Source organism: Doryrhamphus excisus, linkage group LG21 (assembly GCF_037039965.1).
Source record: "Doryrhamphus excisus strain RoL-2023G ecotype Guam linkage group LG21, RoL_Dexc_Guam_v1.1, whole genome shotgun sequence".
NCBI classification, from domain to species: Eukaryota; Metazoa; Chordata; class Actinopteri; order Syngnathiformes; family Syngnathidae; genus Doryrhamphus; species Doryrhamphus excisus.
In genome coordinates this window covers 15,231,253-15,257,374 of record NC_136377.1, presented here as the reverse complement: position 1 = coordinate 15,257,374, position 26,122 = coordinate 15,231,253, and the positions used below count along the sequence as shown (strand labels likewise).

General features: G+C 42.2%; 2 protein-coding genes across 4 annotated transcripts; both read right to left on the bottom strand.

The window, feature by feature from the left end:
• Positions 1 to 84: 84 nt before the first annotated feature.
• On the bottom strand, positions 85 to 22,939 carry ttc3 (tetratricopeptide repeat domain 3). Of its 3 annotated transcripts, none has more exons than XM_078787966.1 (46): positions 22,784 to 22,939; positions 21,464 to 21,537; positions 19,917 to 19,968; positions 19,625 to 19,784; positions 19,448 to 19,529; positions 17,786 to 17,839; positions 17,250 to 17,382; positions 15,623 to 15,708; positions 15,358 to 15,452; positions 15,230 to 15,292; positions 15,052 to 15,106; positions 13,708 to 13,870; positions 12,993 to 13,023; positions 12,840 to 12,927; positions 12,624 to 12,657; positions 11,656 to 11,922; positions 11,399 to 11,556; positions 11,180 to 11,323; positions 9,723 to 9,803; positions 9,449 to 9,558; positions 9,243 to 9,369; positions 8,693 to 8,812; positions 8,522 to 8,623; positions 8,369 to 8,461; positions 8,205 to 8,272; positions 7,605 to 7,747; positions 7,146 to 7,466; positions 6,789 to 7,058; positions 6,667 to 6,710; positions 6,325 to 6,378; positions 6,158 to 6,225; positions 5,924 to 6,079; positions 4,619 to 5,144; positions 4,383 to 4,451; positions 4,158 to 4,307; positions 3,933 to 4,072; positions 2,864 to 2,932; positions 2,655 to 2,751; positions 2,343 to 2,446; positions 1,558 to 1,636; positions 1,356 to 1,451; positions 1,037 to 1,185; positions 840 to 954; positions 638 to 763; positions 489 to 581; positions 85 to 302 (listed from the first exon to the last, which is right to left on the bottom strand). In XM_078787966.1, exons 2-46 carry the CDS (start codon positions 21,524 to 21,526, stop codon positions 195 to 197), a joined length of 5,406 nt encoding a protein of 1,801 aa, XP_078644092.1. In that variant the 5' UTR covers positions 21,527 to 21,537; positions 22,784 to 22,939; the 3' UTR covers positions 85 to 194. The 3 variants fall into 3 exon arrangements, with proteins under 3 accessions (XP_078644092.1, XP_078644093.1, XP_057942129.2); XM_078787967.1 differs by having other exon boundaries at positions 11,399 to 11,662; positions 11,765 to 11,922; XM_058086146.2 differs by having other exon boundaries at positions 11,399 to 11,922.
• Positions 22,940 to 23,724: 785 nt separating this feature from the next.
• On the bottom strand, positions 23,725 to 25,874 carry LOC131137820 (uncharacterized). Its single transcript, XM_078787908.1, has 3 exons — positions 25,523 to 25,874; positions 25,156 to 25,455; positions 23,725 to 24,318 (listed from the first exon to the last, which is right to left on the bottom strand). Exons 1-3 carry the CDS (start codon positions 25,832 to 25,834, stop codon positions 23,791 to 23,793), a joined length of 1,140 nt encoding a protein of 379 aa, XP_078644034.1. The 5' UTR covers positions 25,835 to 25,874; the 3' UTR covers positions 23,725 to 23,790.
• Positions 25,875 to 26,122: the final 248 nt, after the last annotated feature.

Here is a 26,122-nt window from a genome sequence, read left to right as displayed (position 1 = left end):
AAATGTTGTCTAACATTAAAATAAATAAATAAAGAGGAATTCTGTGTGGTTGGGGGGGGGGGGGGGGGGTGACCACAGATGTCATACATTTTAACCAGACTTTTATTGGTCATAAATTGTAGTTTTAACTACAAAAGTGAACTCCTACAGTTCAAGGTTACACTACAACATAAAATAATAAAAAAAAAAAGTCATCACGGTGCTTGGCGCCTCCTACCAATCAGCAAGGGGAAGTCACTCATCAAGGTTCGCTTCCTGCATGTGGGACAGCTACTATTTTCCTTCAGCCACGATGTGATGCACTGAACACACAAATACAATAGTATACACATTTATAACAATATAGTACAGGTATTTAAGATTATTTTGTAACGGTGGTAAAACTAGTACACATGCTTCAACAGTGATAAAGATCGTATGCATTTAATGTTACGGTTTTAACCAAGCGCCCGTCAAACTACTAAAATGAAGTGTCTCCTTCCACTCACCTTCTTATGAAAGGTGTGTCTGCACTCCAAGACACAGTGGTCCAGCTGGTTCATTTCTTCATGGCAGATGATACAAGGGTCGTCCAAGTTCAGCTGCAAATCACACACATTTACAAACTAACATCAGCTTACCCGACTTTTGGACTTACCGCAAAGGTGTCCTGTGGTTTTTGGTTCTGGCCCCGCTGCCACACTGAGGTTGAGTCCACCGGAGGGGGCATAGCAGAACTTCCTTGCTCTGTTGTCTTGGATGTGGCGCCAGTTCTGAGCTTCTCCTGAGAGGACACACATACAAAGTTGGTGAAACGTATTAATCTAGCCTAAATCAGAATTTAAAATCTAAAGCTCTACCTGATGTTTCAGGATCAGCTGGCTCACTCCACTGACCACATCCTGTAAGCCCATGCTGCTAAGACTGCCACCATTGGATGAACGCAACTCCTTAAAAAACCTCATTAAATCCGGCCTAAAAAAAAACGATAACCTATTAAAAAGTGGCTGAAAAGAAAAAGAAAAAAAGAAAAAATGCTGAGGCCAGCTTTTATCACCTGGTGTAGTTGGGGAAGATGGTGGCCAGGCGCTCCATGGCCTTGTCGAACACTGTGTTACTTGCAGGTGGAACGGGTCTGGCCAGGTGTTGAGTGTCGGCAGGGGGAGGGGTGGGTGCCATTCTAAGGCCAGCCATATCAGATGAAAGCTGCGACGTTCACAAAAAGGCGGTAAGTCACTGCTCTTTTTAACATGTGATATTAAAATGTTATCTAAATATTACAAATTTTCATTAAAATGATTGAAAAGGTGTGTATAACACTAAGTTAAGGCTCCTCTCATGCGAGATCATTTATAAGTGTTCACGCTGCATCTTACCAGAGAGACTTGGGGATCAGGCTGACTGGTGTTACTGAGCACATCTTTAACCCTTTTGCCAGATTTGACTTGCTCCATTTGCTCCTTGTACTGAGTCTGTGGACAATAAGTCAAGTCTTTCAGCACGCCGGACGTCATATACAAAAACTAAGCAAAAGCACAACCCATTTCCATCTTTCAGTCAGAGGGAGGATGCACACACCTCAACTGTGGCGATTTTCTTTTCCAGCTCTTGCATGTTGGTTCGCCAGTTTTGTCTGCTCACTTCCAGGGATGGAAATCTGCCAGAGGAAACCAACGCCCCAGCATCACTCACATGTTGACAACTAGGACGTTATGACTAGGGATCGACCGATATGTTTTTTTTCTGGGGCCGATGCCGATACCGATTTTTTTTCCATCACCCTTAGCCGATGGCCGATTTTACTTGGGCCGATACTGCTTTTGATCCCTCAATTTACATGAAAAAATGACCATGATAACATATTACAGATCTCATGTTAAAACAAATATTTATTGAAATGTAAACACACTTATGAACACAGTAGGATTCAGCTTTCTTAAACACATTAAAACGGCATTATCAACTTTAAAAGGAATAAATATTCAACCATGTGCAAAACATTTCTGTCGTAGTTTAAATTTATCTAGCATCCATGTGATGACTACTCTTCCGCAGCGTGACGCCCCCCCGCCTCCACACACACTGACGCAATTTAGTACGATATATAAAATATTTCTCTCATGATTAAAGTTGGTGTTGTGCACGATAAAGACCTCTCATAAGCAGACACGGCTGCTCCAATTCCTTCTGTGTGTGTGTGCGTGCGTGCGTGCGTGCGTGCGTGCTCTGAGAGAGCGGATGCCTGACTGTAAATCATGCGGTGGAAAAATACATTGGCGAACCCCCGCGCGTATCAGCCGATACCGATACAAGGAAAAAACGCAAATATCGGCCGATCCTTAGTTATGACTTCTGCTACTTACCGCTGTACATTTTCATCCAGCTTGGCCAGCAGCACCTTGGCGTTTGCCCGCTGACTGTGAAGGCTGTGCAGACGCTGATCCCGGCCGCTCTCCAAGATGGACAACTAATGGAGGATAAATCATTACAGTTGAATTTGTAGTATCATACAATTTACTCTTATTCACAATGGTTAACTTATTAAAGATGGTGATCATGGAACAGTCTTCTCCAGTGGCGGAGACAGTACTCAATGTGGAGCTTTTCACTCTTTGACAAAATCCTTTTAAGTTTATACAATACACAATTCAATGTGGCTGATGAGCATATTTTACCTGAGCGGTGTGGGACCTCTTGGCAGCTGCGGCAACAGAGGCTTTGCGGCGCTTGACCTCATCCTCCAGACTCATCTTCTCTGCTGCCAACTGATTGCTTGAGGATCAACAAGACACCAGTCAGCGTGATCCCCACCAGTTTGGTCAAATCAAAACATGCTTACTATCATCACATTCAAAACAAGTTTTCACCATGGTACAACATGTACCTCAGCTCGCAGAACGCGTTTAGCTCCTCCTCATAGCTGGCCTTCTTTTTTCTGATGTTTTTGGTTAGACTGTAAGCAGACAAAGCAAAATAGGTCAGGGTATAGCAAACGGGGAAGCAGAGGTAAGCGACGCTTGCTAACACCGTATTATGGCGAAACGAATGGGACACATCCACTCAACTCACCAAAATAAATGTAAAAAAAAAAAAGAACGGCTTTTACAAGTGGACTGGCTGCCAGGACTATGCGGGTGAGATTTTCTCTTTTTCGAATGAGAAATGAAAAAGTGGGGGCCGGGGTTCGATTCCCCCCTCGGGCATCTCTGTGTGGACTTTGTATGTTCTCCCCGTGCATGCGTGGGTACTCCAGTTTCCTCCCCTATTCATGTTAGGTTTATCGGCGACTCCAAATTGTCCATAGGTATGAATGTGAGTGTGAATGGTTGTTTGTCTATATGTGCCCTGGGATTGGCTGGCCACCAGTCCAGGGTGTACCCTACGGCTTGCCCGAAGACAGCTGGGATAGACTCCAGCAGAAAAAGTGTGGATTGAAAGTGTGGTTTAACTGTAAATGTGGTAGATTCTTTTTTTGTGTATTTTCATTTAGACAAATACAAATATAGTGCCAGAACAGGCAGCAGCAAGAAAAGGAAACAGGGAAGTAGTGTGTGTGTCTGTGTGTCTCTCTCTCACACACACACACACACACACACACACACACACACACACACAAAGTAAAATACTACATAACATTGCGTATTGTGAATATTTGACTAATCTGCATTATATGACCACAAAACAGCATGATTTATTTATTATTTGAAAAATGTGAAGCCACAAAATTTAACCAGTGATGTGGCGAGGGATGACTGTATATCTAAAACACCTCCAATAAAATTATGACATGTGTAAAAATGACAGCTAGGATAAACCACATGAAAATAAATATAAATAAAAATCGGCACTACATATGGATGTAGCAGCTCGAGTGCCAGGGGAAGGCTAGGCCATTGAGGGATTTCAAAACAAAATAATTTCATAAAATGAATCCTAAAATGTGTGGACATTACCTGGCTTGCTCCTCCACCAGCTGATCTATCTCAAGCTTGAGTGCCTTCAGCACCTCCTGGTTGGCCTTCTTCTCCTTCTGGTCCTTCTTGATCTCCTCTTCCAGCTTCTGCTGGAACAGGGTCAACTCTTTGTCCGTAACCTTGAAGTGGGTGAGAAAACCACCAATGTTGGACTGGACACAAGTCACTCCAAGTCATTCATCTCATTGTTCTAGCCCAGCTGACCTGTATGTTGGCAGTGATCTCTTGGATCTCGCTCTGCAAGGCTGACAGGCACTCCTTGTGCCTCTGGTCAACTTCTTCATGGTCATTTGCCATTTTCTCCATTTTCTCCTTCATTTCCTTAATGATCTTGGCCTTTTTGTTGAGATCACCCTGGATTCATGGTGGGCACCGGGGTTTAAAAAGAACCAAATTCAACAATGTCGAGAGAATACAACACCCACTTACATGGCAGCTCTCATAACGTTCCAAAGGCTCTGTATTTATCGCCACACTGTCCTTAGTCACCGGACAAGTCTGAAGGAATGCAAAACAAAGCAATTTAAAAGACATCAACAGTTGCATAGTCAGTGACATTGAGCTGTTAAGTGAAGGGTGAAGTTTGATGTTGGCATTTTTCACAACTGAAGTAGTGATGCACTGCTCAAATGTGCGATGGTGGTGGATAATGAAACAGCTCTGACCTGTGTTTCAGAATGTTGCTTCAAAATGACCTCCTCAGTCGGAGTCAAATTTAATCCACTTGAACCGGAATATGTTTCCCAGGAATCGTCCACTTCAGTCGTATAAAGATCCAGGCAGTCAAAGTCGTTGGGGGAGAGCTTGGCATCATCCCAGCTACTAACATGGCCTCTACCGACGAGGGGGAAGAGGTCATCCATATCAACAGGTAAATGGCGAGTTGGGAAAGGGTCAACGTCATAAGGATGTGGTGCCGAAGTCTGAGTTGATGAAAATATATTCAGAGCCTCCGGTAGGTGCCGTTGACGCTGCTGCTGCTGCTGCTGCTGCAGGCTGACGGCATGCTTGGCTAGGCCGATACGACTCCCCATCTTTATGAAGCGAAGGGACTCCAAAAAGAAGGGCTCAAAACCGCCCGCCTTGTCAATCTTTGCATGAGCCATCGGTGGGAAGTTTTCCATCTCCTCAAGCAGCAGGGGATCGTCAGCGGGGAGGGGGCCGTGTGCTTCCAGAATTTGTGCAAAGTAGCTATATTAAGATGAAACTTTATTAGTGGATAGTAAAAATAGGTCCTCCGTTATACAAAATTGACTGACTAGCAAATTTGCTAATTAGCATTAAAGGGGACATATTATGTTTGTTCCCACTTTTCTGACCTATAAATGTCTTTACAACGTTGCCTTCTTGTGGTAAATGATGTCCAAGTTTCAGATAATGAGGTTAACGCATATGGAAGTGAGCCCTGAAAGAAGTTTGGGGCGGCTCAAAACGTTAGGTATCAGAGGGCGTGGCATAATTGCCCCTTTGTGATGTCACAAAGGAGCAGACCTCCTTATAAAAAGGTGTGGCTGTTAGCCAGTAGCTTTTCACTTAGCTTTTACACTTTTCAATTTGCGTTCCAAAGACTATCCATTTATCAGCAACCCCTATACCCACTATATTAGGAAGTGTGGTTCATTCATAGTCAGGAAGCACTTTGGGTGTGTGACCAATCAAAGCAGAGTGGGTGTGCCCAGAGGCGGGCCATGGGTGGAGTAAATTTAAATAGAACACTTTGGCAGGAATCACTAATCCAAGGAAATACAAATGGAATCGATCTATAAAGTTTTCTGTGTAGCTGCTCTATAGGAGTCCACAACTCAATACAAAGGGTTGAAAAATGAGCATAATAGGTCCCCCTTTAAAGCTAAAATGCTGTGTTCCCAGTAGGGCTTACTAAAAAAGCACTCAAAAAAAACTGTAGTTTCCAGAATCAAAGCTAGATTTTGGCCAACACACACACACAAAAAAGTGATGCTGCAACTTACTCATACATATTTTCTTCTGTGGGATCAGGATTGTTGTCCAGAAGCTTTTTGAAATCCCTCTTGTGTCTTTGGCCGCTATACTGGTCCTCAAACTCGGCCACCTGCGCTTGGAGGTGCCTGGGAATGCTGAAAGGTTCGCTGGGGTCGAGGCAGTATCTGTGGACAGAAAAGCGGGGCAGAGTAATGAAAACGTCTTTTTCACCCAGCCCGCCACTATCTGCAGTGCAAACTTACATCGGATCTTCTTGGTCCCACTGGTCTGTTGGCACTAAACTTTGCCACCCGGACCAAACAGGAAGACCCTGCGGAGAGAAAATCAGAGTTTCCCTACTGGAGATGACCTAAAACATGTGTGGGTGTTCTTGCCAAGACTTGGCAACGCAACACGTCCATCTTCAAACCTTTTGCTCTTTCTTCTTCTTCCGGCCTCGACTCTTTACACCCATGGGAAAACTCTGAAATGAGACACTTCATGTCAATTTCACTTTCAATAGCTAAAAAGACATCATCAGAATTTGCCACACTTCTTTGGGTATACTTGCACCATCTAATGCATTAATTTTTATAAAAATCTGAGGGACATTTTGGGCTGTTTGTTTTTTGGAATACAATTACATGGCAGGGTGAATTAAATGGTGTTTAACACAGGCTGCAACATCTACTGAGATCAGGAAAAGAACTGAAGAATTTGTGATGCAAGTTTTGTGGTGCAGGTGTACAGTAATGTGAACTGGGTGTCTTACACTTAGATTTTGATCAGACTTTTTAAGAACTGAACAGTGTCCATCTGGAAAACACAAACAGTAAAGTTAAAAATGTGAGACGTCAAAAAAAAAAAAAAAAGACGTAGATTGTAAATACATACCGATCATATCAAAATATTCATCCAGTAAAATGTTACAAGAGACATAAAGGTCCTTATGCTCCTCCAGAGTCCATATAAAGAGTCTCATCTCATGTGGTGCTGCCCGTCTCATGTATTTATTGAGGCCCTTGTTTGAAGTAAATTCTGGGTTTGTGACAATCCTCTCAGAAATCATCTCCTGCAGTGGAGCAAAACTCAACAGCAAAGTCAGGTCTAGCTCTTCCAGGTAGTCTGCGTTGCGCTCAATGAAGGATTTTGCGGCATTCAGATCTGTAAAATATATATGTATACACATGAAAAAAAAACAAAAAAACACACACCTGCTGGATGGTCATCACTCTAACTAAATTAATGTACCCGCATCGTTGAGCCGGCCCGCCCAGTGACTGAGGTCCACGCTTATATCCAAAGAGTTGGACAGCAGTTGGATGAAGACACGAGCCCAAACACGATTCTTCCTTTCCAGCAAAAGCGCCACAGCTTGATCCAGTGTCTCCAGCTTCTCCTGCTCCCAGTTCAGGATCTTCCCGGCCAGCTGGTTCCCCCGTACAGAGTCCAGTTCCAGCCAGGGCTTTAGGCACGTGCTCAGGGCCGACACGGAGAGGCCTTTTTCCTGGCGGAGCAGCTGCATCATCTGACTGATCTGTAGGAGTACTCTATCCCGGTACAGCAACCAAGCTGATCACACAAGAGAATGTTGCATAATGTTACCACGCTTTAGTGGCGCTGTAATATTGTACACGGCAGAAACAAAGCTGGGTCAGCTGTTTGGAGACAGCAAGCCACAATGATGCCGACTATGTTTTCACACTGTACCTTGTTGCTGGCTCTGTGCTACGGACTTGTTTTTGGCCGGTAGAATCTCTGCACCAACAGTCAGCTTCTCTTCACAAGTCAGCTTATTATGATTATTCTTTGTCTTCAGGTGACCCTCCTCCTTTGACTTAAAGTTCCTCACTCTGAAATTGAAGAAGGTGGGCTATTTTTCTCTTTTTATTACAGTGCAACACAAAAAACAAACAGTATGATATCATTTTCCTCTAATTGTGCAAAACTTAAATGGGAGAATTATTAACAATTATTTTAGAGAGACTGTTTTATGCAAGGATTGTGCATTCTTGTCTGCAATGCACATTCAACTGCCTTGTATAGTAGGTGTGCTCTATAAATAAAACTTGCCTATGTGGCATTTCCTATCCTTTTGTGGTTTGTTTTATTGATTTTGACAACCACAAATGTACAATACAGCAATAATGATAGAGTTAATGATACAACACATGTTGACATAAAGAGATCAATTTTCTGTCGATAAGGACTTAAGCGGTCACTTTACTAATAAGGTGGACCGCGTCTCAGACGAGTTCTTTACTCAACATCACCAGTAACTTGAAAAATGTGGAGGAAAAACCAGCTCACCGAGTACAAGACTTCTGATTCACTTTTGGTTTCCTCTGCGTCTGCGGCTTTGCAATGTCATTTTCAAACTAACAAGACAACCAAGAAGCTCGAGTCAATGCAAAATATGAATTAAAAAAAAAAAATCAAACAACAACTCCTGTAGACCAAAGCGGAATCCCTACCTTACATTTGACCAGGCCTGTTGGGTCAATGATTTTGATGCTACAGATTTGACCAAAGCAGTCTGGAGTCAGACATGGTTGTTCCAGAAAATCCTAAAAGTACAAGAACTGTGTTTAAAGAACATTTCCACCGGAGCCTTTAAAAAATGTTACCTTATCAGTCTTTTCAAAGGGCGATGAGGTCTTAAGCGTCTTCCAGCAAGCGCTGTGGTATTCTATCAGGCACTGCTGGCTGCACTTTATCTGAATGAAGCCCTGTTAAAAAACATTACAACATTTAACATGTCTTTTTTTTATATTTTAAAAGTAAATGGCTGCACTTACTTTAAAATCCGGGTCAGTGAAGTAAATATTTTTGCATGAGCCGAGGCATTTCCCAAGTCGACAAGTGGCATCGGGCATAGGGGGAAATTTGCATAAAGCTATAGAATCCTCCAACATTTTCTATAAAATGAGATCAGAGAATTCAGTTTAAAGGAGAAACCGCTGTGAAGTTCTAACGGATACATAGTTCTTAAGCAATACTCAGGTGGTAAAGTCACCATAAATGCTCCAATGAAAGCCTCTACTGAATGAAACACCTCCTCCTACAATCCACAAGAACTTCATTTGAAGGAGCAAGCCTGGTCAGCAACCAGCAGCTCGCTCTCTCTTTAGTTTTAGTTGGCGTTACATTTGCCATGAGCAGTCAGACCCTTACTGCTATTACAACATTGGTTCAGTTGGCTGCTGTGTTGTGCAATATAGTCGTTAATAAATGATCAAGTGATCCAAAAGATCTGCGTCTTTCTTCCCACTTTGTCATCTACTCCAAATCATTATCAAAGTAAAAAATTTTGAAGTAATTGGAGTATTTATGGTCTGATGATCTTACATTAAAAGGTTCCGGCTGGGTTTCTTTAACAATCTCTTTGGTTAAAGGCCAGGTGAGAATACCCGGGGTTATGCGATTCTTCACCATCTGCAGAGAATCCTCAAAGTATTCCTGAGCAACATCAAATCTGATTTGAGAGGAGAACAATATGAGTCGACATGGCTTGAAAGTACCCCAAAATGTAATGTTAGTAGTATGAGCTGTACCTGTTCTCTTTGAGATAAAGCCTCCCGTGGGCGTAGTAAACCAAACACTGAAAAATCCTCTCCTCATAGGATTTAATCTTCTCCAAGAGCCGTCGTGCTTCTGCAAGTTCCTGTTGTACAAAAGCGGAGACTTTCCATCGAGAATATTCAAAGTCCAAGGTATTTCCCGCACCCATTTCAATTTTTTTTTTTATGTTAAATCATCATAGTTGAAAAGATGAGTACAGGTGTATCCCAGTTAGTATTCCAAAATGGCTTAGGTTTCTGGAGTTACCTCAGTCTTGCCAATTTCTGTCAGGGCTGACACACGGCCATAGAGCAACAGCTGCACATCCAACGCGGAAAGACCAAGGTCCTATTAAAAATCAATAAATAAATATAGGGGGATGTTAAATACAGGTCTGGACTTGTCAGTGGTGCAGCATCCATCAGGCAGTGCAGGACAATATAGGGCACAAACTGAGAACACAAACGTTCCTGTTATCTACAGAGGCATCTATTTACTTTAAAAAAATTGTCATCAGGTGGTCCTCTGGTTATGCAGGAGTTTCTTAACTAGACTGATGTATGTAAGTCACCCACCGCATACAAAGAACACCATGACCCACAAGGGCTCACTCTGTTCGTTCTATGGGACAAACGCGCCAATGTACAGAATGAACCCTCTTCCTGTTTAGAGGCGGGAGATGAGGAAAACAGACACGCATGCACTTGGAAATATACACTTTTTCAGAACGAGAAATCTTGTGCGCCCTATTAAAGACAAAAATGAAACAATAATAAAAGTAAAAGCCATACATAAATCACACCATAACAAGGCAAGTAGGGCCCTGAAATGTTCACCTTGAGAGATTCGTAGAATTCGTACAGAAACTCTGGTGAAAATTGACAGTTTTAATGAAATGTCTTAATTGTGAGGATAGGGAACGTATGCGTGGAAATATTTCCGCAGTGTTCAATTGTGAGGACATCTCTCAAAAACGAATGCGCCCCCTTCACAAAGTAAACATGGCAAAGCAGCCACCTGAAACGTCGACAGAAAAAAATCTGAAATTCTGAAAGGAAGCTGGTTAGGTTGGCTTAGTTTAGCAGAGCATTCTAGTGCAGCTGTGTGCACGTAGCACTGTACCGAGTGTTTTTACACCATGCTGTGTTTTATCAGGTTAATGCAACAAAGCATTTAAGGATGCCGCTGATGTCGTCCAAGTTCTGAGTGAAATAAGGATGAGAGCCACGACTGGAGGAGGCACGTTTATTCTCGTCAAAGCTCGTCCCACTTAATACCCCACACTTTAAAACAAGAGTGCTGCATGGCACATTATGTCTAACTGTGCTAATAAAATAAGGGTGTCATAAACGGCTTATATTAATAAAGCGATTTGAACCATAAGCACGAACAGAGGCGGTTTGTAGGAATGTGTGCAGAGACTGACATCCCATTTGAAAAGTTAGCGAAGCTACAGCCGTTTCTGAAATACTTATTGTCCAATGATGTATCGCATCAATAACTAAGGATTTTTGCATTTAATTAACAGACATCTTATTCATTGACACAAATAGCACACTCTTTGGTGGTAAAAGACTAAGTGGAAAAAAAGTAAAATACTGAATTCTAAAACATTACTCAATTTAGGAACAGAATTTGAGTTAGCCATTTCTCATTTTACATTTGAATGTCTCAGTAATCAATTTTGTTGTACTTCTGCATAATGACAATGAAATTCTGATGACCTTGTGTGAGTTGGTGTCCAGTAGGGCCAGCGCCTGGCCAAAGCCTTGCTCGGCGTTGTAGCTGCACAGGTTGCTCAGGGCAGTGTGGGCGTCATGCACAAGAGATCTCAACTCTTTGCACATTGCAGCTTTATTTACCACTGGCTGCAAGAACAACAAAATCACAACATTATTTACAGTCGGGCTGTCATTTGGACTCTTAAAGGAAATCATTTTTACCTGCTGTTGGTTGGGTTGAGTCTCTCTGCTCTTGGGTTTCTTCTTGGGAGTTCCAGGCTCTTGCGGTGCTGTCTTTTTTGGAGTGCTGGGCTCTTTAGTTGTGGCGCTTGCCGTTATCTTTTTTGGGGTGCTTGGTGCTTTAGCCGCAGCTGGCGGTGGCATCATCTTTTTTGGGGTGCTTGGTGCTTTAGCCACAGCTGGCGGTGGCATCATCTTTTTTGGTGTGCTCGGTGCTTTAGCCGCAGCAGCCGGCGGTGCCATCATCTTTTTTGGTGTGCTGGGTGCCAAAGCCGCAGCAGCCGGCGGTGCCGTCACCTTTTTTGGTGTGCTGGGTGCCAAAGCCGCAGCAGCCGGCGGTGCCGTCACCTTTTTTGGTGTGCTGGGTGCCAAAGCCGCAGCAGCCGGCGGTGCCGTCATCTTTTTTGCCAAGCTGTGTTCTTTATCTGCGCCGGCTGGCGGTGCAGTCACCTTTTTTGCTATGCTGGACTCTTTAGCGGCAACTGGTGGTACTGCAGCCTCTTTAACTGTTTACAAGACAAAAGCCGAATGAGTGTATGTACTGTGAAGAGTGGAAAATATCCCATCTCCTAACTAAGAAAAGCAGACCGCCAAGGCCAAACAAAAAAAGCAGATGCTCCACTCAGTAGTGGCAGTATTAACCCTGCTAATGGGTCAAGGTTTTTGCTTTTCTAAAAATTTGAATGATTAAATTTTTGTAACTAATTAATCACGATTAACTAACATTGAGAACTGTCAAACATGCCCACTTTTATTGCATTTAATGGATAAATTATCATATATTAACAAATCCAAATGAACTGAATTCAAGCTAAAAACATGGCACACAAGTCAAAATATATTTGTCTAACGCTAGTCTCTAAGAGTAGAACATTAGAATCACACTTTAAACCACGTTATGAACAAAGAGGCATTGTATGTTTTCAGTGTAATTTCCAGCATACTTATGTTTAAGAAAATATTCAGTTTTGATATCACTATTTGAAACGGTTGTAGCTTGGAAATGGTTAGCGATAAAGGCATACTGTTGTCACTCATCTAATTTGCATATGATGACATCACCATGCAAAGATGTCAAATCCCTGACACCCAACAGCGTTTTGTTTTTCATTTTTTCCCTTTCCTTTGAACTGGAAGTTGGATACTCAAAAAATCCAGAAGAATAAACAAACCATTTCAAAACAACAACACAAATGTTCATACATACCTTGGTGGTTCTCCTTGTTCATTTGATCTGTCACCTGGAAACATGAAGGAAGGTTACGGTCAATTCAAACACAAGCAGCTTTGCAGATCACAAATATTGTTTGTTGCCAAGATGTGTATTCAAATGGATGTGTCATTTCACAGAAGGGCGTGCAAGTTTTGTTTTGAGTTAGTCATACATGACTATCTAGTTTCATTCCAGTGAGATCTCACTCACCTTTGTCTTATTACTACTACTCCCACCTCCTTTTCCCTTCACCGGCTGCTGTGGTTCCCCTGCATTTGACTTAATGGACTCTGCTTTACTGAAATGATAAAAACACGAATGATCATTAAAGGGCTGCAATTTGCGTTTGCACCATGCACTTACCTTGAACATCCACTTTTCTTTGGTGGTCCCGCTGTAAAAGAAAAATACAGTTTTGTCCAACCGCTGATTGCACTACTAATCCACATTGCAGACCAGGCGTGTCAAACTCAGTAGCACAGGGGGTCAAAACTCAAAGCCTACTTTAGCCTACTTTTCATGGGCCATACTGGACATTTGGCGTGGTTGTTCATTCCGATGAATTGAGTTTTGATGGGCCAACTCTTAGTCATTCTTTTAATGTCTGGGCAAAAGCTACTGTATTTATGTCAACACAAAAATATCACAATATGCAAGATGTGTAACCTGGAAGAGCAGCTGTGAAATTGGCAGTTTTAGCATTTCCCAGCATGCTTTGCTGGAGTTCAAATGACTCCACCGTCTAATGCCCCTTTAAATGTGTTATTTTCTACAGGGTGCAATAGTGCTGCCATTTTTACTCGTGTACTGTAATTATTTAGACTTTTGGTCTGAATCTAGCAGCCTTATTATGAATGGTTGTGAATTTCGTGCTATACACAATAGTTTCCACTTTTAACATTAAAACACCAGTGGAGGAGTTGCTCAATTACACAAAACGCTGTAAAGCACTGTCTAATATGGTCCGTATATAATGCCATTCCCCAAACGGTTCAGCGGGCCGGATGCAACTACAGTGGGGTCGGATTTGGCCCCCAGGCCCGAGTTTGATACGCGTGTTGTAGACAGATATGTGTACCTTTGTTGCCCATTGTTTCACTCATGAATTTCTGATGCTGCTGCGCCAGGTCTTTGACTCCCTCGTAGTCATTCTTGCACAGACTCTGAGCTGACTTGTTGGCTGTGATGGCCATGTTGACCTCACCCAACAGGAACAGGGCCTCGCAGTAGCGGTAATGACCCTGGAATCAAACTCAGCTCGTCAGTGTCGTTATGACAAGCACTAGAGAGGCTTACATGAAAAAGTGACTTTGTAATGAATACTGTTCTAAGTGATTTGTGTTCTAGGAGCCAACTTATGATCCCCAAATGTGACAAAAACCTACCTTTTCCCTCACTTGTCTGCTACACTTTTCAGACAAGAGGCGTCCAAACGCTCACTGTTAAAGTTATGAACACCCATCCATCCATTTTCTGTACCGCTTGTCCTCACAAGCGCGCTAATCCACTTGCGATCCACAGCTGCTGTTGGAAACTCCCTAAGCAATCACTGTCTTGTTGTCATGCTGCCAGTTGGCTGCAGAATCACTGTTCTTGGACCAGGACTTGAGCATTTGCACCTCCTCGATTCGCTTTTCATGTGGAGTATTGTGATGCAGATGCTTTTGTCACATTCCAACATGTTAAACCCCTTTCTCCTTGTCAGCATGTCGTTACAATGTTCCTATGCTCCTGCCAGTCTACCTCTGACTCTGAAGTTGGGCTTCTATCCAGTGTACACAAGACAAGGAAGAGTATGCATGTTGTGCCCCCACCCTTTCTAAGACCTTCAGGATTATACAGAGCCTCATCATTCAGCGGAGCAGTGAAATGTTGTAATGACATTGTAGCGTCACAATAGGTCTTGTGTATGTCTACATTTTGTTCATACGCATTCCTTATGTAGCTCAAAAGGTTACATATGGTCTTCAGTGTGCTACCATCAAATGTTGCCAAGTGTGGTATCAGCTTCTCCTGATTGGTTAAGAGGCCTGTTGTGCACACAATACTATACTGCAGTCATCCTAAATCGTCTGTGTTAAGACGCATACACATCTAATTGGCCCAGAGTCCCACCATGGAACTGTGATATTGTTTCGGAAAAGCCATATATGTTCAATGTCTTCTCATGACACTTATGCACAATGGCTGTCCCTCCTGCACAAAAAGTATACTGGCTTAGTTAGTTAGTTACCAAGGGGTCAAACTGAGGTTAACACTCCAATCACAGAGGCTACTTGGGGTCATCATTCAGGTATTAAAAATTATATATAAAAGTAACGTTCACACTGCAGCTAATATAGAAATGCTGACATTATTAATGGTCCTGTTCCTTAACATTACCTTGTGAAACAAAGCATAATTATAAAACTGACAAGCGTACCTTTGCCCAGAGCGGTTCTATCAAAACAGCTCGTTTTCCGTCGAAAGCAGCTTCTCTGCAAGAGCAAACCACCGTGCATGAGTAAAACTTGCCATTAAGGGATACAACCACTTTTGTTTGCTTTTTTTTTAACCAAGCTAATGTGTAATGATGTATATATTATATTATATGTACTTACAGGTATTTCTTACAGCGGATGTAACAAAGCGCCCGGTTAGCAAAGATGACGTAGTTTTCAGGGCTTTGAGAGAACAAATTTATTTTGACACTGTAAATAAAATATTCATAGATATGCCCACTACTTACCAACATCTGATGGCTTTGGAATAAATGTCCACTGCTTCTTCATACTTGTGCTTCTGAAACAGATCATTTCCTTGCTTCTTGAGGTCATCACTAGCCTGTACGAGGAAGGCAGCACATCACAACATCATCAGTAAATGGAAGCACAGTGGTCAGAAGTGGTTCAGATCTCAGCACTGTTAGGAAATTAATTGGATTTGCTTTGTAAGTCCATGCGTACATGTTAAGATGCCGGTTAGATGTTCCTACAGAGTTTGCGTGGACTTACCGCAAGGAAGGCCTCAGGAGGCTTGGTTCGCAACTCTGCCATGGTCCGCTCCAGGTTTTTTGCCATTCGGAAGATGAAATGGGCATCTGAAAACGTCACACAAAAAGGTTTTTACTGACTCACATTGAGAAGACCAGAAGCTCCCTTGTACTACCACATAAAAGCCTTTCAATCCTGGGAAAAGGAGCCTACATTAGCCCGACACATAGAAACGGATCAAAGAGATATGACAGCAATAGATGAGGTGTATGGGTACATTAATCTGCAATGGAATTTTTCCAGTACAGTACACCTTGAAGTAGGGGGAAAGGAAATGTAACTATTTTTCAATTAGACGGTGTCTCCTCTACTCCAAGTAAAAATTTAGGCTAACAGTGGTTTTTCTGCCATGCCCTCACTGGGGAACATAATTTTTTTCCCCACAATTGTCACACTTGACTGTTTCAGATCCAACATTCTTAAATATTAGACAATGATAAACAACTGAACACAAAATGCAGTTTTTAAATAACTTAAAAATCCAAAACAACAGTGTGGAAAGAGTGGTTGCCACCTCTATTAAAACATAACTGTGGTTTATCAGACCTGAGTATCATTTCTCTCGAAACAACCTGTCCTGATTACTGCCGCACCTATGAAGAAATCCCTTCAAATTGGACCTGCCTGACAACTTTAAGTAGACCAAAACATCATGCCGGGATATAAAGAAATTCAGGAACAGATGAGACAAAGTCATTGGGATCTATCTGGGACTGCAGCGAACCACAGGGATTTTTGTGTAAAAAAAAATGTGTGCATTTTGTGTTCCATTGTGTTGTCATTCACTAATATTTTAATTAGTTTGTTACATTTCAGTGCAACAAGCAAAAAATACAAATCAGGAAACGGGCAAATGCTTTTTCACACCACTTTATACTGGATTGAATAATTTTGGAATTTTCTGCCATATTATATTTATTATAATTTGTATCATGTTTTGTTGAGTGCTTAACGTGCAGGCCACTTAGTGAGGAGACCTGGGTTCGATTCTCCGCTTGGGCATCTCTGTGTGGAGTTTGGATGTTCTCCCCGTGCATGCGTGGGTTTCCTCCGGGTACTCCGGTTTCCTCCCACATTCCAAAAAACATGCTAGGTTAATTGGCCACTCCAAATTGTCCATACGTATGAAAGAGTGTGAGAATGGTTGTTTGTCTATATGTGCCCTCGGATTGGCTGGCGACCAGTCCAGGGTGTACCCCGCCTCTCGCCCAAAGACAGCTGGGATAGGCCCCGGCATAACCGCGACCCTATTGAGGTATAGCGGTATACAAAATGGATGGATGGATTATTCTGGATATGCCATTATGTCACCATAATTTCCAGCACAAAGGGTTGGAGCAGAGGGCTGGCCATTCAACTTGTCAATCACTGCCCACTGTGTGGTTTCACACAAAAATCTCAGGTGCACTAGCGAGCCTAGTTATTCATAATTTCATCCTTTTGAAAACAGAGGTTATGATCTTGGAAAATTTCCATACATTTCCAGACTTGGAAATGTATAAACTCCACACTTGCATAAGAACCCTGCTCTTTGCTTTTTTGTACACTTCAACATCATGCAGACAAAGCATCCCAGCGTAAGACGTACACTCTTTGAAGATGAAGAGCAAGGCTGTGTAGCAAATGTGGACATGACCCAGATGCATGACATGAGCTCGGATGTCAGGCTCTTCCGTCGACGCTAACCATTCCAGAGCTTCCTCGAAGGCACCTGGGCATTGCTGAGAGCACAAACATACAAAGTCTTAGAGACCACTTAGGAAATCGAATTAGCAAACCTCTTGGAACATAAGCTAAGATTTTAGAATTTTGCCCATCATTCACAAACCTTATGTGAAACATGGACATTTCTTTCCCTTTTCTATGCATTACAACATGAGAAAACAAGTTCATATGAGCTAGCAATGCATGTCATTGGGATATGCCCATTTCCACAATGAAGGCCTCGAAAAAAACCTCTAACAACGTTGAATCGTTTGATATACAAGCTGTGATCACGCAATAACACGTACACTATTGATAACATGCAATACTTACTGTATCTTGCCTTGTTTGATGATTTAAAACGCTATTGAAATGTCTTTCCCTTGGAATATAGACAAAGAATAGTGTACTAAGACTTACCTCACTAAACCTGGTACTTATCAAGATGAGATCTTTCGTGAAGTCCTTTTTAAACTGTAAAAAAAAAAAAAAAAACACATTTAAATGCACATTAGAGACAACCTTGACAGTTATCTAGACAGTGGGTGCACTTATCAAATCCACAGCACAGGAATGAAAAGCACCACTTGGGTACAACATGAAAACATACATTAACATCAATGGCATTGTTAGCATTATAGCAACGTTATATACAGTATATCACCATAGTAAGGGCCACTATTCCTCTCTTCTTCAGTCGCTAAAGTGCTTGCTTGTGTGGGTTTTTTGTTTGCCTTGAGATAACTTTTGCTGTTAACTGGAGCTAGGCACTGTGCACACAATGATTAGGCAACAGCGATGCTATGAGCCAGTGAAAAATGTTGCTCTTGATAAACATTTTGATCCCAGTGTGGCCCTGGAGGCCATTTGCGGCATAAAATAATCATGATTTAATTGGAGTTTTATTTGACATGTAAAACAATTAAGAAAAACAGCAAACATGAGGGGAAAAACTGGGAAAATTGTGTGTTATGACAACAAAGATTGAAATGTTGATATGAAATATTAAAGTTAAAGGGAACCTATTATGCTCATTTTTCGGCCCTGGGCTCCTATAGAGCAGCTACACATGATAACCAGCACACAATGCTTTATAGTTCTTCAAGAATCTGAACCTATTCAGCTGAATTTCTATGAATGCGTTTTTTAAATGCATTTCTTTTGCTGGTTGGGAATCAGGAACTCCAACCATTTGGTGCCTGATGGTGGCATCTTCAAGAATTGTAAACAAATGTGGCGTTGCCATTCGAGGCGCAGCGCTCGGGGGAGGGTAGGCAGAGACTGTGTGTGTGTATATATATATATATATATATATATATATATATATATATACACACACACACACACACACACACACACACATATACATACATACACACACACATATACATACATACACACGCACACACACACACAAAGAAGTCCACCCCTGTGACGTCACAAAGGGGCAGTTTTACCACACCTTTTGAAACAGAGCATTTTGAGCAATCCCAAACTTTTCAGGGCTCACTTTCAAATGTGCAAACCTCATTATCTGAAACTTTGGCATCATTTAACACGGAAATACTACATTCTCACAACATTCATGGGTCAGAAAAGTGGAAAAAGCATAATAGGTCCCCTTTAAGAAACGGAAATTTATAAAACAAGCCTTTCTATGGTGGCCAAACAATTGACTTTTCTACATAACTAGTGCTCCATGTGAAATTATAACTTTTGTTAGAGATATAGTAGGCACCGTACCAAAGAGTTAGTTCATCCATAATCGGAATAATAAAGATGAAAGTTGCATCTCAGTGTGTAGCTTCACACGGCAAGGGGGAGCATGAGAGAATCAGGGAGGGAGCTTCAGGTCAGCTGATGTCATATGACATCTACAAAGTAATGTTTACACGGGCCACCCAAACTACTTTGCCCATCTACCAGTAGCTCCCAATCAATGGCCACCCTTGGGCCACACACGCCATGGCTTTGTTATACTAATACACATCAGCAGATACTGCTTACATTCATTAAGGCCTCACATTTATACATCTTTTGGGAAAACATCCAGAATAATCATCATATGCTCCGAATACTCACAGTTCCTATCTCCACAGCTCTGAAGATAGCTTCCAGGGATTCAATCTTGAGTAGGTTCCTCAGATTGAAATGGGCGGGGTCCCTTTGCAGGACACAGGACATCAAATAGTTGCCAAATTACAAAAAATCTGAGCATGAAATAACATCACACACTTGAGAACATTTCCTCCTGCTTACAATGGATTGATGAAACCTAGACCTTTGGCCCAGGTGACAGCATTGTGGGGGCTGTCACTTCGTAGCAGAATGTGAACCCAGAAGTTGTGGAGCCTCATCAGGTGTGCTGCCTCCTTCCTGATATCGATGGGAATGCAGTCCCATTGTGCAAAAACAAAAACTACAAAACACACAAAAATACGTGCAAGGTACAGTTTAGCTTTCAGAATTTTGCATACATTTCACTCACTTAAAAGTGTCAGATTATGAAATGAAGAGGTTTGCATTCATCTGCATGAGAGTTGGATTTTACCTGCAGGGTAGGCTGTGGTGGTTGCAGGATCATTTCCCATCCCCTTAGTTGTCTGAGTGGAGAAAAATATATATATACTGTATATGGTAACAGACAAAATGGGCCATAGACATACAGTATGTCACAACGGTGACTACAGCCTTCACATTTCATTATATGCTCTCAAGAGACGGCTTCTAACATGTAATGTTGCTCTGATGTACTTGTTCCTGATTCTATCTATCCTGGTCACTCTCAATGAGAATTCCAGCATCCTCCTCTCTGCTACCTCCAGTTCTGCTCCCTGTCTTTTCCACAGAGTAGTCAGTGTACAGTTTGTATATCTGTGCTATCAATACACAGCCATTATAGTCTAATAGCTGGCAACACAAGCACCTGTGAAACTGCAGCTCCCCCAGTGCCTGCAATGCCGGCTATCCCTGTTTAGCATGCAGCCCCAGACCATGCTACCATAACTACGATATATATGTATATGATTGATTGGAGGCAAGACAATTATCGTGCTGTCCATCCCGGATAGTGTTTTTTTGTTAACAGTAAAAATTGAAGCCACAATTTTTGCCTCAGTTTGTGTGCATTCTCTGGTTAACATACAACATGGCACACATCTACACTGCACTCATGCAATGTATTAATAGCAAACATCAGAAATAAAAGTTATGTCACCTGTCCAAGATGTCATCAACAGTTGACACAAAAATGTTACTAAGTCAAACATTTTTATAGTTTTAGAAGTATAGATGTACGTGCAGAAACATTTCTAAATGGATATAAATTCAAGGGCTAAATCAACTTTCAAGGTTACTTGTACCTTCACAGTGTTGCAGCAATACATCACATGAACAGCCTCCTTTTGTCATAATTATTTCTTGATTTCAACAGTGTCATTTGTAACATTTTATAGCTCATTTTGTGTTAACAGTATTGATGTGAGAAACACTTGATTTCAAGAAGTAACTCGTGACAAAACAGGAAGATGGTGGCGGTAGAGCTCGCTCCCACATCACGTCTTCAGGGACAGTCACATTAAGAAATCACACTTTCAATTAAGTATCCTTAAGTGTTCATTTATATCCATTTGGAATGATTCACTGCATGTCAAATTGTAATTGTAAGACTATAAAAACATGTTTTGTGTTAACATTTTTGGCTTTCTGGAACCGAATAAATTGAGTTTCATTAGCTGCATGGCTCAGGCGGTAGAGTGGTGGTCTCCCAACCTGAAGGTGGCGGGTTCAATCCCCTCGTGATCATGTCAAAGTACCCTTGAGCAAGATCTTGAATGACTTGCTCCTAATGCTGGGTCATCATTCGGTAAATGTACTAACAGTGTCAAAGTGCTCTGAACGCTTTGAGGTGGAAAAGCACTACATGTGAAAGACCATTTAGCATTTATGTCTTATGGGAAATATTGATTGGGTTGATGTCCATTTCGGTTAGAGCCAGACCTTCAGGAATAAATTAATGACACCAACCAAGGTTCACTGTACTCACTTTAGGAAGAGTGTACAAACTGTATGTTCACATAATGCTTAATGACAACTTACAATCTCAATCTCTGTAATGGAATCATCGTCACAGTCTGTGTACTCAGAATCTGAGTCGGTCATCTTCTCAAAATCTGCAAGAAAACAAAATCACTTACAGCCATGTTGGTTATACAAAATGGGAATCTAACGCACACTGATCACACTTTTTTCAATTGGTGGACAACAGAAGCAATGCAGCTTTATGGTACTGATGTAACAATGACCAACTGGTTTGTAATATAAAAATATGAACCCATCAGACAAGAGGGGGCGGGGGCTATATCTAACCACCTATTGAAAAATTAACATCTTTAAGTACAACACTTCAGGTTGTCTGCTTGGGTCTCCTTTTTCAGTGCTTCAAGCATCTGGCAGTTGTGGTAAACTTTGGCATCATGCTCAAAAAACTGAATTTAGTTTTAAAGGTTTGTATTTAATGAGGCATCAGTTTGTAAATTAATACAATATTTGGAATGTACAAGAGGAAACACTGAACATGATGAGCATGTATAAGTCTTTCTTTGTTTACTTGCCCGACTTCATCACAATCAAGCAAAAATGTACCATGTACCACTTCTGTCCTGTATTGCATTGGTTTGCACCGTTTTGTTAAATAAATACTTTGTATATAAGTCTCATCTTGCTAGAGCTGCTGTGATTACCGTAACGCCCCCTATATGATTGTAATGCGCAGTTTCGAAACCGGGCAAGCCACTGGAATTAGATGGTTGGAGACTCAATGCAATTTTTAAAAATAACATTGTAAATCTTATCGCCAGCTACAGCTGCTATGTTGATGGGTCTAAAAAACTAAAGTGGAAACGGTAAGCGAGCTGGCTTAAAAAAGCTCAACGGACGGTACACGGCCCAAGGGAGATATTTTTCTGATTTGTCGTACAAGAAGCACACAAACTACACTGGAAATGGGGGGAAACAACCGGAAGAGCCTAATAGCGATCCCTTAGTTGCGCAGCATCCTTACGAATATCGTTTTGGAAGAAACGAATCTGATCTGAAAGAGCATCATTGACAAAGCAAATAGGTTCCCGAATCCTATCCGAAAAACGAGAGGGCCTCCACTGCGAGCCAAACAACTATATTTCCGATTATAGGCGAAAAGTCGCTTCGGCTAGTTTTGGCTAGCTTCAGGTGCTAGCAATTAGCACACAAGCTAATAACGCCCACCATCTTACAAATACAGTGTCGGGCTCTTTTGAAACGATGAGACACATAACCTAAAGTGTATACTATAAGTGGCTGATTGTTTGTTTCGTAAGCTTTTATGGTGTAACTACCAAATGTAGTTCAACACCATAAGACAATTCAACATCCTCTTACCGCTTTGCTCGTCGATTGAGAGCCACCCGGCCGTGCGGCCAAGAAACAATAAGGACAGCTAGGATTACCGATTAAGAATCTTGATATAAAATGCTTTAAAAGTTGAGAAAAGCGCTTTAGTGAGCTCAATGAAAGTGTAAAACTGAGCCTCCGTGGAACACAGGGCATCCAAGCTAACGTGCGGCGCTTTTTAACTGACCGTGACGTAACATAAATTTAAAAAAAATGGGAGGGGCGATGACAACACGGCCCTCAACTGTGACTTTTGTGATATTTTACATATATTTCATATTTTAAAAAATACTTGGAATACTTGGGATCTAATTGTAATCAACCATGTAATAATTATATGATTACAAAAACAAACCTCCGCGTTTTTCTTCTTCTGCTTCCGCTATTAAAAGGAGGGATACCGTTTGGTGCAGTACCGCCATCTACAGACCATCTTAGAACACTGTAGTCAGCCATTCCTGCCAGCTGCTCTGTTTGAATTCCTCTATTACAATAATAATAATCAAGGAGGAGGAGTATAAGATAGGAGAGCCGAGTCAGCAGCCACTTCCGTAACATGCCCTATGTTGGTTTGGACGCCATTTTAGAGTGCTGAATCCAGAAAAACATGCACACTGCTCAGCCACTAATTGTTCAAATAGAAGGACCAAAAGTCAAGTTCCCCTGAAACAAAAACAGGTATTGGTGAAAAAAATGTTGAAAATTTATAACACTGGTTGTTGTAAATAAACAACAATATATATTTGTATGTGTATGTGTATATTGTATGTGACTCCCACACAATAGAGCTTTCAAGGGGACTTATTATGCTATTTTTTTTGTCCCTTTTCAGAATTGTGGACTCCTGTAGTAGAGCAGCTACACACGATAACCGGCACAGAAAGCTTTTCTAGATCAATTGTATAGCCTTTTAGTATGTTTGACACAAAAATGGTTTAGGATTTTTATTGATAAGCCTCTGAGCTTCCACAGCTTTCACACAGTAAAACAATGAATCATTTGTCGTTCAGCTCAAAAGCATCCCTCTGCCCAAGAAGGCGGTGGAAGATTTTTTTTGAATAAAGGAAAAAGTTTCTGCTCTGTTCCAGGTACTGTGCATTGACAATACGTATCACCAAAGCTCGTTGTATGGCGGGAGACTCGCAGGGGTGATGCTGCACGTCGTGACTAACGTTTCTCCCTGCCTCGATCACCAGCAGACCCTGTGTGGCACCGCCATCACTTCTGTTACCAGCCCACACAATGTCATCTCCGTGACCCCCTTTTGAAGCGGACTCATCTGTTCTACAACCTCCTCTTGGGTTGGTCTCATTTAAAGTTTCTCCTAGAGGACCGGAGCAGGTCTTGTTGGTTACACTGGAGATGTTGGCTGCTTTTCTTAGATTCTGTGGTGCTGAAGGTGCAGTCTCTTGAATGTTCCTATGAAGGTAGATCGTGTAGCCCTGCACCAGACGGTTAAATGCTGTCTTATAAGACAAACGAAGGGACTCCGCTGAGCCTGGTGGCACAGAGTGAAGCCGAACCTGTTAAAACAGAAACACAAAGGACGAGAAAAAAAATCAACTCCCAGTCACTGAAAATACACACATTCCAATTTGCAGACTTCATTCATTCATTCATTCATTCATTCATTTTCTACCGCTTATCCTCACGAGGGTTGCGGGGGTGCTGGAGCCTATCCCAGCTGTCTTGAGGCGAGAGGCGGGGTACACCCTGGACTGGTCGCCAGCCAATCACAGGGCACATATAGACAAACAACCATTCACACTCCTATTCATACCTATGGACAATTTGGAGTGGCCAATTAACCTAGCATGTTTTTGGAATGTGGGAGGAAACCGGAGTACCCGGAGAAAACCCACGCATGCACGGGGAGAACATTCAAACTCCACACAGAGATGGACGAGGGTGGAATTGAACCCTGGTCTCCTAGCTGTGAGGTCTGCACGCCAACCACTCGACCGCCGTTCCACCCAATTTGCACACTTGACTGCTGTAAAGTATGTACACTTCGGTTTACAAAACACACAACCTTCCCAGTTGTTCCTACTTTCCAGTGCTTTTTTTCTGATTGTGTACACTCACCAGTTGAATAGACTTCCCATTTTAACCATACCACATACATACTGCAGACATACCAGTGGTCCTGCACTCCTGAGCAGGCATGGAGACTCAACTGTCATTTGCAACACTGCTACTGCCTATGTGTGATGACACCGCTAACTACTGGCTCGGCATGCATAGTACAGTGTTTTTTTAGTGTATTTATTGGTTATTGTTCTTTCAGCAATTTATACCGGACTTGGACATTGGACTACATTGGAACAAAAAAAATATTTAGTTTTTATGTTTGTACCGACCTGGTGGATCCTCATGTGTAGATGAACAGCAGCCCCAGTCAACCACTGCTGCATGGACACAGAGCTCATCCTCTTCTTGGTGGTCATCCTCTGGAAATGGTCCAGCAGCTCCAGTTTGAGCCAGTTGTCGTAGATCTCCGTGGTCTCAGCCATGGTGTTGTGGTCGTTGGCAATACCAGGAATTAGCCTCAGGTAGTTCTGAATAATCAGGCCGATTCTTGAAGAAGCACTGATGCCAAAAATCTTCTTGGTTGTCAGGGGCAATCGGTTGGCCTCTGTTGATGAGGCGTTGTGTCGAACCTGGTGGAGGAAGAGAAACACAGTCGAAACCTCCAAAGGTTGCACGATTTTACTGACTTTGACCAACCTGTTGGGCAATGTGGTCCAGCAGCAAGGACAGGGCCAGAGCAACAATGCCGACCCCCCCGCGGCTGACCTTGCTCCCCCACAGCTCTCTGTTCAGACGGAGGCCAAACACCTCCTGCTGCTCATCGCTCATGCCCCGCTGCAAAGAGGCATATTGGTGCTGCAGTGCCACCGCCGAGTCCAGTGACAGAAAGGTGGTGAGAACGGGATCCAAGGAGATGTATGGGATGGTATTGGCGTCTCGGGCGATGAGGAAAAGCTCCTGGACGGTGGCCTGTGAGGGAAGGCACAGGCTGGGGCCCAGCAGGATCATGGTGTGTGTGTGCGTTTATGTGTCGTATGTCTGTGAAAACAAGTCCACAGTATTTTTGACCTTGTGTTTGTTTGCATAGTCAGAATGACGTGAACTTTTCTCGTAAACCATTGGAAAATAACACAAAAGCAGCTAGAAAACACTGTCAATTGTCCAAACATTGATAGTATTAACACCAAGGGTTAAGGGTAGTGTCAGTATCAGATCTATACTATTTTTCTTCTAGATGGTCTTCTCTTTGTTTTTTTAAGATAAATAAGTGTGTTGAATATTTTATGCCAATAATAT

Coding starts and splice junctions, on each gene's coding strand:
- LOC131137820 (XM_078787908.1), bottom strand. CDS start 25,834: ATGATCCTGCTGGGCCCCAGCCTGTGCCTTCCCTCACAGGCCACCGTC. Junction 25,456..25,522: donor TGGACCACATTGCCCAACAG/GTTGGTCAAAGT, acceptor TTCCTCCACCAG/GTTCGACACAACGCCTCATC. Junction 24,319..25,155: donor TACACATGAGGATCCACCAG/GTCGGTACAAAC, acceptor CTGTTTTAACAG/GTTCGGCTTCACTCTGTGCC.
- ttc3 (XM_058086146.2), bottom strand. CDS start 21,526: ATGACCGACTCAGATTCTGAGTACACAGACTGTGACGATGATTCCATT. Junction 17,840..19,447: donor GAGCTGTGGAGATAGGAACT/GTGAGTATTCGG, acceptor TTTTTTTTACAG/TTTAAAAAGGACTTCACGAA. Junction 4,452..4,618: donor AGCAACATTCTGAAACACAG/GTCAGAGCTGTT, acceptor GCATTCCTTCAG/ACTTGTCCGGTGACTAAGGA.